General features: G+C 43.3%; 1 protein-coding gene across 1 annotated transcript; it reads left to right on the forward strand.

Annotated features, from left to right (window-relative positions):
* The first annotated feature begins 725 nt into the window (after positions 1 to 725).
* gcdhb (glutaryl-CoA dehydrogenase b) lies at positions 726 to 5,841 on the forward strand. The gene is made up of 12 exons (XM_029508317.1): positions 726 to 870; positions 1,423 to 1,538; positions 1,702 to 1,734; positions 1,862 to 2,002; positions 2,221 to 2,283; positions 2,516 to 2,686; positions 2,791 to 2,920; positions 3,733 to 3,949; positions 4,180 to 4,283; positions 4,417 to 4,542; positions 4,808 to 4,968; positions 5,164 to 5,841. Exons 2-12 carry the CDS (start codon positions 1,436 to 1,438, stop codon positions 5,235 to 5,237), a joined length of 1,323 nt encoding a protein of 440 aa, XP_029364177.1. The 5' UTR covers positions 726 to 870; positions 1,423 to 1,435; the 3' UTR covers positions 5,238 to 5,841.
* The last annotated feature ends 4,545 nt before the right edge of the window (positions 5,842 to 10,386 follow it).

Here is a 10,386-nt window from a genome sequence, read left to right on the forward strand (position 1 = left end):
TGAATTTGAAGGCTTAGGTATGCTGCTTGTGTGTATTTTCATAAAATGGTTCGTAAGATGAAAAAAGAAAATTTCCAGGGTATAAATTGTGAATTGTCAGCAAGAGAAGTACATAAAACCAACCAGTAATGGAAGTGTCCAGGTCCTTTATTTAAGAATTATATCATACCACCACCACCAAAAGTCTGAAGTTAATGTATACACATTTCCTCTAAAAAATATAAAGTACAAAACTGTGTACTTTAAAAACTGTGTGCAGGTGGAAAGGTGGAATAAGTTAATGTGTACCTGGTAAAATAGCTGTTGGAAACATACTCCTGTAAAATGCCTCGGTATTTACTATACAGAACGTGTACCTTTACCCCCCCCCCCCCAAAAAAAAAAAAAAAAAAAAATAAAAAAAAAACATCCCCAGTTCACTTAGTTAATTTAGCCCCTGGTAGGTATATGATTAATTTAACATCAATATGAAACCAACTCAAAAGGGGCTGTCAGCTTACCCAGTGGCATTGGCACTCGTACGCGGAGACGGCCGCTCCTCCGGCATCACGCCCACTCTAACGAGCCAATCAGGGCCCTTCCCACTGACCGTGTCCGCAAACGGCAGCCATCTTCAGTGTTGAGGAGCGGCCAAAAACAAGGAGTTCATCCACATCTCAATCTCACATTTTACAGTTGCTGTCCCCATACTGATAAGAGTATCAAGTTGTTTCAAGGATCGATGGTCCACCGTTCAAACACTGGTTTAATGATACTGCCACTCTCAATATGGCTCTGACGTAATGACGTCAGCCTGTGTTTTGACGTTGCGTGTCACTGCGGTGTCAGAAGGGAAACCAGGACAAGGGTTGTTGTCCCACATCTAGACAGGTAAATGCTCCTTGCTGATACACCATGGCTCTTTTCGACACAGAGCTTTCGTTAAACATCTCTATTATAATTATTCTGGAACTGTGTTTTTCAGTTATTAGCTTTATGTTGCTGGCTAGCGCTGTTAGCTTGTAGCTACAGTGACTTTACGCAACGCCACAGTTGAGCTGACCTAGCCTAGCATGGCTGGATACCTGCTCTTCGAACTGTGGGATAAAACTTGTCTGCTGTGACATGTTGAATCATTAGATATCGAAGGGAGAGTTTGACACGGGTCTGCGAGGATTAAACCAATTTATGAACGCTTGACAGCAGTATTGTTACGTTTCTGAAAGGCATTAAAGTTAGCATCAGCGTTTTCCAATTCGGAATCAAAAACTCACACGACAAACTCTGCATGTTGACTTTGTTTGTATCGATCATCAGGCCGGACACCGGAATAACAAGATTTGTTTATGGTATCAGTTTTACTCACCTTTAGGGTGAGTGAAGTGAGGACTTTTACTGCAAGCTTCTACCTAACCGGCTGTCTGCAATGTTTGCATTTAATAGGCAAATTTGCACCATGGCATGGAGAGGCGCTGTGTGCCGTCTCTTGGTCAACCCTCAGAGATGTGCCATCATCTCGGCTTCCAGAGCACAGGGAACTGCAGCACATGCCAGATGGGGTGAGTGGATCCTTCATCCACAAACATTCAGTGTTTTATACTTCTACTCCCATCACTGTTGCATGTATTCGATCACATTTATCACACAGAAAGTCAGTGGCAACTTAATGCCTTACAGTTCTTTTATAAAATGTAAATTTTTTTCTGCTTTGTGTTTCCACAGATGCAGAGAAAGCTGAGCAGAAGCCTAAAGCATGTTGGTGTTGAAAAACCTAATAAAAATAAAAGTTTAGAATGGCAAAATAAATTGAGCTCTTTCTGGAACATAGAACAAGAATCTGCTTTTAAGGTTTCAAATTGTTGCTATTTTAAATGTTTGACAGCAAAGGTCCAGTTCGACTGGCGTGACGCCCTGGACCTAGAGCGCCAGCTGACAGAGGATGAGATCATGATCAGGGACTCTTTCAGGACCTACTGCCAGGAGAAACTCATGCCACGCATACTGCTGGCTAATAGGAATGAAGGTGAGAAACTCAGTGCCTTTAATTCACTCCTGGTTTATTTATTTTAGTTTTTTTTTTTGTTCACGTCTATGACTGTTTATTCAAATTACTATTACTGAGATCAGTCATTGTTCCAATACGTCAGTTTGTTAGTTTGGCAGCATGCCGTTGGCTGAAATAAAGAAATGCATATCCTGTATCTGCCCCACATGTGACATTTCTCTTTCATTTTCACTCAGTCTTTCACAGAGAAATTGTGTCAGAGATGGGAGAGATGGGTGTTTTGGGCCCAACCATTAAAGGTTAGTCAGAATCCATCTAATGTGCTTTGCACACCGGTACGTATTCACTGCCTATACGTTACAGTGGCTATATTTACACATATATGTTTGTGTACCTATGTATACCATATATTTCTGCCATACATATTTAATATAAACTACACTACAATCACACAATGGATCTGGTAATGTTTTTTTTCCAGATCAGTCTCTAACTCTTCTTTTTCCTTTTGACTCCATTGTGTATGTATAGGTTATGGTTGTGCTGGGACCAGCTACGTTGCCTATGGCCTGATTGCCAGAGAAGTAGAGCGAGTGGACAGTGGTTATCGCTCGGTTATGAGTGTGCAGTCGTCATTGGTAATGCACCCCATTAATGCCTATGGCACAGAAGAACAGAAACAGAAGTACCTCCCTAAACTGGGTGAGATGAGAACATCCATATTTATCTAGCAACATTTTACTATCAGTCAGCAATTGATAGCTGTTAACACTCAGCTTTTGTGGTTTATAATGTGTCTTTCTCAGCTCGTGGGGAGATCCTGGGTTGCTTTGGATTAACAGAGCCTAACCATGGTAGCGACCCTGGCAGCATGGAAACCAGAGCCAAATACAATCCGTCCAGTCGCACCTACAGTCTCACTGGCTCAAAGACCTGGTGAGTCATTTGTTGTATATGTAGAAAATGACTCAGTAAATAGATTATATTTGGAACAGAAAATGATGTAAAAATGAAATTTCAGTGATCCAGCTCTGATAATCACTGTATATTTTCCCAACCTGGAATAGCTTTTTGAGAAAAGACAATAAGAATTATAAATTTGTTTTTTTATTACATATTACTATAAAAGCAGAGATGTGTACAGATTACCACAGCATCAACAAAAGAGAACAGAAAGGAGATTAACAGTGAGAGTCCATTTCAATCATAATCTGGCAGAATCAAGTATCAGTGTGTTGTAATCACCTGAAAAATAATAAACTGGTTACATAAAGTGTCTCGTTGTGAGGTCAGGTTTGTTTTGAATAACTGATAACAATAATATTTGAAGAGTACATAGTGCAACAACCATTAGTACCCTCTTGCTTTATGACATGTTATGTCTCTTTCGATGACATGATTTTTCCTTTAAGAATTTCGTTACAGCTACAGCTACTAAGTAGCTGTCCACAAGGCGGGGTTTTTCACGGTTATGTATAAACCTCACATGCAGTTATTTGAGCTGTGTACTTTTTTATAATTTTATTTAAAAAAAACCCAAAAGAATCCTCTAAAATGAAAGTTGTCATAATTTACTTCCTGATATATTTTTGTATGACAGGATATATGACATTGGATTTCACTACATAGGGTTAGGGTCTGATGGATTCTGCCTGGTGTGAGCAAATTCCCACCATTATACTGAGACACATTATATTGATGGTGTCGGCTGTCCGTGCAATAAGTTATCCTTTGACTTCCATCTGCAGGATCACCAACTCTCCAGTGGCAGACATTGCTGTGGTTTGGGCCAAGTGCGATGATGGGAAGGTGCGTGGCTTCATCCTGGAGCGTGGCATGAAGGGCCTGTCCACACCTAAAATCGAAGGAAAGTTTTCCCTGAGAGCCTCTGCCACTGGTATGATCCTCATGGACGAAGTGGAGGTTCCTGAAGAGAACCTACTGCCTAATGTCTCTGGTCTCGGGGTGAGTGAAGTGAAGCAGTTAATATTACTGATGCAGTAAAGTGTTTATTGCACATCTTTTTTTCTTGCATATTGCCAATGTTTCAATGAAAGGGAGCTGTACAATTGGTCCAATGGGTTTTAGCATAATGTGAAACAACAGAAATAACTTAAAACTGTAGCCCCCACCCCCCCCAAAAAAAAGAAACCCACAGGAGGAGTTGCTCATCTCATCCCTTTTGTTGTCTTCAGGGTCCCTTTGGCTGTCTGAACAACGCTCGTTACGGTATTGCGTGGGGAGCTCTGGGCGCGGCAGAGTTCTGTTTCCACGCAGCTCGTCAGTACACGCTCGACAGGTCAGATCTCTTGCATCATTAATAAATAAATAAAACTATTTACTTTACCAAACATGTTACAGTACAATCCATTGATTGCTGATTGTTTGGATCATCAATATGAACATAACATAATGTTGCTTTTCAAAATCAGAATCCAATTTGGTGTGCCACTAGCAAGGAATCAGCTGATGCAGAAGAAAATGGCCGACATGCTAACAGAGATCACCATCGGCTTACAGTCGTGTCTGCAGCTCGGACGCCTCATCGATGAGAAAAAGTAACTTCATCCTCAAGTGTATTAAATGGGAGGTCACATGATAATGGGGCCCATCCATCTAAGCATTAGGAAAAGCTGAGCTCTTTCTGTCAGCTCAAAGGAAAAACAGTGTACTTTGAGAATTATTATAATAATCACGAGTATGTCAATAATAGTCAGCTCTTCTGACAAAAATCTGAATCCCATCAGCCAGTAATCTACCACAGCACACAAAAACTGACAGCCCTAATGGAAAACTGAAACAAATATTGTGCTTCTTCAACAGAGCAGCGCCAGAGATGATATCTATGCTGAAAAGGAACAGCTGTGGTAAAGCTTTGGACATTGCCAGGCAGGCCAGAGACATGCTGGGTGGAAATGGGATCGCCGATGAGTACCACATCATCCGCCACGTCATGAATCTGGAAGCTGTTAACACCTACGAAGGTGAGGAGCAGTAAAGCCCCTGGGTTAACTTAGGCTTTAGCTCCACATCAGACTTGGACATATAATGATTTAATAAGATTATATGTAATAATCTAATCATTTCTAATATTTCTAATTTCATTATATATATTTTTTTTTTTTTTTTCTTGTATTCAAGCTGTCCAGCCTGTTTGATCTTTAATGTCTCCTCTGCAGGTACTCATGACATCCACGCACTGATCCTGGGCAGAGCCATCACAGGACTGCAGTCCTTCACTGTGGGCAAATAGAGCAGACGTCTACAGCCAACTGTAATGAGGCACAAGTGCTTTTCAGCTAATGAATGAATGAATGAAGTGCCATCTGCATAATGGTGATGTTTGTTTTCTCTCAGGTTTGTAGAATATATAGAGTGCTTCATATTGAGAGAAGCAAATCAAGTCTGTCAATGAACTTGCAAAATGTTATTAATTCAGACATGAATTTTGAACTTAAAAAGGGTTTCTATTTTTCTACTCTCAGTAACAGGCAGAGTTTTTTTTTTTTTTTTTTCACCCTCTGTTTTCCCACTTAAAGTCAAATTACTTGGATGGAATTTCATTGTTGGAAAGAACAAACCGATTAATCTGGGTCAAGATCCAGATCCAGATTGGCTGCTCGTTACTGATGTTTCTAAAGTCAATACAAAGCAGCAGAAGGACAGATCACCCCCTACAGCTGTTTTTGAAAACCCCTGTGGAGGTTTTTGTTTTTAATTTAATCCACATGTGCAAATGTTGACACTGTATAATCGGTGCATGTTACAGTTGCTGTTGTTAGGAGTTTACCTGTTAGTTCTTTACTGGCTTAACACTAAGATCTAGAAAATAATAATAATAATAAATATAAAATGTTTAAGTGTCTGTCTGAAGAATTAAGTGCAAGTTAGATACAGTCTTCCACACTTTCAATGAAGCCATTATTTGATCCTAAAAATAATGAAAGACAGTAGAACAAGGTCTGGAGATATTCTATAAACGCTCTGACTATGAGTGAACAGATGAGATTTCAGTGGGTCAGCTCAGTGAATACTCTTAATTACTGTCAAGACCAGGATACACATTATGTAGAATACTGGACACAATAAGGTCATAGATATTTAAAAAAAAAAAAATAAAAAAAAGCTGAGGTGGCTCTGGTCGTTGAGGCCTTATAAAATTCAGATAAAGTACATTTGCAGACACATGAGACGGTTAAAATGATCTCAGTGGGTCAGAATGTGAGGATGATTTGAGTCGAGTATGGGGCAGATGGCTGCACTTAAATTTCATGCAAATTTGCATCTGTGCTGGGATGTTCAGGTTCACAGCGTCCTGCCCTTCAGGTGGATCAAGAGTACAGAAACGCAACACACGGAGGTGGCAGCTTCAAGGGTAAGTGGAAAGAATCTTTCACCTGGGATTTTTACAGTGTTTGGAAAGAAACTCGCCATGATGTTGGTGCTCCCTGTCTTTGCTGCAGTGTCAGGGTCACACCAGTGTGAGAGCTGTCCAGACAAACAAAACACACCGGCATGATAAACAGTGTGGAGGAAATGATTTCGTTATGTGTGTATATCCCATCTCTCCGTGAGCAGAGAATGAGGCTTTTATAGCTACACAGGGAGCGGTTCCTCCGACGTGCTGCAGTTCTCAACCTCGCCACTAGATGTCACTGAATCCTTCGCATTGTCCTTTTAAAGCTCACACGTTAACACATCCTGCATGTTGTCCAGTCTGTACAAAAAGACAGGCTTGGTTTAAGGGGAAGTCATAACAGAGGCACCTGAGAGTGGCATCGCTCCTCTGATGGGAGGTATTGATCAGTTAGGAATATTCTTTCATTCATCGTGTACCACTTAGCCAGGTCGCAGGGGGTGCTGGAGCCAATCGCAGCTCACTTGGGTTGAGGGCGGAGTACACCCTGGACAGGCCGCTCATCCATTGCAGGGGCAACACACAGAGACAGACAGAGACCAACAGCCACTCACACTCACAGTCAGACCTACAGACCATTTAGAGTCACCAGTTAACTGTGGGAGGAAGCCCGTGCAAACTTGGCACAGTGAGGCCCCAGGCCTGGGAACTGAACCTGCAACCTTCTTGTTGTGAGGCAGCAGAGCTGACCACTATGGCGCTGTGCTGCTTACAGTCAGGAATGCTGCACGTAAACAGAAATCTAGATGTACTCTGCCCTTTCATTGGTCTTAAAGGCACTCTTCCACCCTATCAACCTCACTTCAAGTCTGTAATAGTGAAGAAGAAGTGAACCCCATAAAATGTTCTCTCTCCTGAGCAGATAGTCTCTGCCCCCCCCCCCCCCCATTATCTTTAAATCCATCAGGGGCTGAGGGAGGTGGGGTGGGCAGATAAAGAGCTGCATCCTCTCCAGCTTCATTGCGTGTCTGCCTCTGCCTCTTTGAAGTGGAGGGAATTAAAGAACTGAAATCCGTGGCTGTACACGATGCCCAGACATGTTCTGCATGGTGCTTACATAAGGAAATAGCTTTTTCATCTTTTTTTTTTTGACCAATGGCCTTTCATCGTTTGGGGCGTGTGTAGATGTGCGTTCTGTGTCCCTTCTGTCAGAGAGGCTGGCATGGTGGTTCCCTGTGATGTGAGATGGCATGAACTGCTGAAAGGACGAGGATTCACTCACTTCCTCATGTCCTGTCCACACACTGGACTAATGCTTCGATAATTGGGATGCTTTTCAATTATGGTTAATCATCTGGATTATAAACCTCACTGAGTAAGAGGTGACTTAATGGATGAACGGTTGAAACAGGGACAAACATTGTGATCCTCTGACTGTACCAAAATACAAGATTATGATTTAGTCTGGCCTCGGTGGTGCAGCCTGTGTTGGTTATGGGTTAAATGCAAAACTTTCATTTGAAGTGAAAGTTTAGACGATGACACAGTCCAGAAATGTGAGGTTTAGCGAGGCCGCAGCTTAAATGTTGCCATTTTCTGACAATTTTAAACGAATTTTCTCCGGTCTAACCTTGATTTATGTCTCAAACTACGCTGTGCTTTGTCTTTGGATTTTAGAGATTCGGGACTGGACTATGAATTTCACTAATCTGTCTTTAGTGGACCCTAACCCTAATCTCACAACAGGTGTCCGACACTGGATTTGACAGTACGGTACGGATAAATATGCATCCAGAGGTGATCACAGGCCATTAGCGTGCTCTGACAGGCTCTTTAACCCAATGTGTGTGACATTCGCTCTCAGGTAAACTGAGTGCATTTTGCAGGAATTACACCGAGCCCATATTTCTGTTTATTGTGTTCTACCTGAGGCTGTGAGGCCACACTGCGCTGTGCTGGACCGACCCTCCTCCTCCTCCTCTCCTGGACACGCCTTTTTATAGGAAAACTCGTGATCTTGGATCAGCACAAATAGCTCTTGGTTGCTTTCCTATGGGGAGACTTATCGGTAAGTGGGAGGAATTAAGGGCAGAGCGGCAGCTGCATGTAAGCCTGTGCAGCAGGGGCGTGTCAGGGGGATGAGGAGGGGTGCTGTGCTCAGAGGGTGGCCCTGCAGGCTGCTGCTGCACCCTGAGGACTCACTCAGTCAGGAAGAGACAGCAACCAAAACACTTGGATGCATCTGGAGCTTTTTAATGAGGTTGGAAGTGCAATGCAAGGTAACCTAAATTCTTTTCTCTTGTTTGCCTTACTCCACGTGTGACACGTTTTTCTTGTTCCTTTTGCAGAATGAATCCGATGTCCCACAGCAGTGAGTCGGATTGTGGACGAACACTCCTGGTATTTAAAGGATGGTCCGGTTCTGACTGAGAGTTTTTCCTCATTTGGAGTAATAAGCATCCTTCAACATGAGTAATCTCACCGGGCTGAACTTCACTGATGAAGCACAAGCGTTCCTGTACTCGGCCTCCATGGACGACCCCCTGTACATGCAGTACAAGCCCCCGGTAAAGGACCTGATCCCTTTGCCAAAGGCAGTGGTCTACCTGCTCATGGCTGCCCTGGTGGTAGTTGGAGTTGCCTATGCTATAGTTGGACATCTCATCAAGGATCTGGCCATTGACATAGTAGGTATGAATTCATCAGAAGTTTTCCCTCCGGATGCAGTTCATGCACATGTATCACACACAGCGTGTCTAGGTGCGTGGTGGTGATGCAACCGGGCAGTCACCAGTCAGGGCGATGCATTAGTTATACACACTGACAGTTCTTTCCAGGTGCATCCCGCAGCTCTGTTGCATGAAATCAAATATCCGCAGTGGTCATCTTCTAGCTGTGCTCGTATTTCAACTGAATGTTTGACATTCTGAAGTTGCCATAGTTGCAGCTTTTCACCCAAATTAAATGTTTGCAGACAGTTTCACGTCTTTTGGCTGGTCAGTTTGATTCCCCTCAACGTTTGTCTTCACATTTGTCTCACCTGTTCGCTCCATCTGGTTTAAGTAACTGCTGCCAGTTTTCACTCAGTCCTAATATATATGATTTTTGAACGAGTTGCTGCGGTCAAATGCCCTCTAAGGCTATATGTGCCTGATAGGGACTCGCTGTAGGCATTGTGCCGTCACCTCACATCCTCGTTATTGGCCATTGGAATAAATGTCTAACCAATGTCTCCCCTGTTCAGATTGCGTGTTGGGCCCAGCTGGTGATGAAGATATAGACAAAGAAAACAACTTGCATATGACCTCCAGCCATCCTCCCTCAGCGCATCCATTTGCCCACAATGCTTTCCACGTGTGGGACCAGGATGACGTGGTAATCCCTCTGTCCCACGATGAGGGACCCCAAACCAGCCCGCTGCTGCTGGCTGCCATCCCCTACATTCCCTCTTTCTTCCCACACTCACACAGCCCAACCAGTCACAGCCCAATGGCCTTCTCTGGCAGCCCGGGACCAACCGTGGGGAACAGGATCCCAATGGAGTTCTGATTTGAACAAGGACTGAGACGGTGGACGGCCTCTGACCCCCAGTGACAGTGTGTGAAACCCCAGACAGATAGAACTGTGAAGTACAGTCATTGGGATAAGAGGTGGTGAGGAGATTGTTGTCATGTGCGGTGTGTAGAAAACCCCTATGATGTTCCCCCTCCTCTGCCAGCAGGCACACAGGAATACTGGGAGGTCAACATTTACGTCCTATGACAAAGTGTCTCATCTACGTCTCGTCAACAGAAAAGTCAGAGCCATGAAGGACATCCCATGGACAAATGGGATTAACGAAGTTGGCCAGACTTTGTCTCTGCGTGCCTGAGCTTCACTGAGAAGCTGTTCGTCATGTTGACTGAATTTCAGCAGACATTACATGTCCTTAGTATAGTATAGCAAAGTATAATGCACTGTAGGTCAGAGAAGGAGAGCTGCCGTGTTTTCAGTTTGAGTAATTCATGTTTGTACTGGCGGGACAAGATGGAAAAATTTGATACTT

The sequence above is a fragment of the Echeneis naucrates genome, chromosome 8 (genome assembly GCF_900963305.1).
Source record: "Echeneis naucrates chromosome 8, fEcheNa1.1, whole genome shotgun sequence".
In the NCBI taxonomy this organism is placed as follows: Eukaryota; Metazoa; Chordata; class Actinopteri; order Carangiformes; family Echeneidae; genus Echeneis; species Echeneis naucrates.

Coding starts and splice junctions, on each gene's coding strand:
- gcdhb (XM_029508317.1), top strand. CDS start 1,436: ATGGCATGGAGAGGCGCTGTGTGCCGTCTCTTGGTCAACCCTCAGAGA. Junction 1,539..1,701: donor TGCAGCACATGCCAGATGGG/GTGAGTGGATCC, acceptor GTGTTTCCACAG/ATGCAGAGAAAGCTGAGCAG. Junction 4,543..4,807: donor CGCCTCATCGATGAGAAAAA/GTAACTTCATCC, acceptor CTTCTTCAACAG/AGCAGCGCCAGAGATGATAT.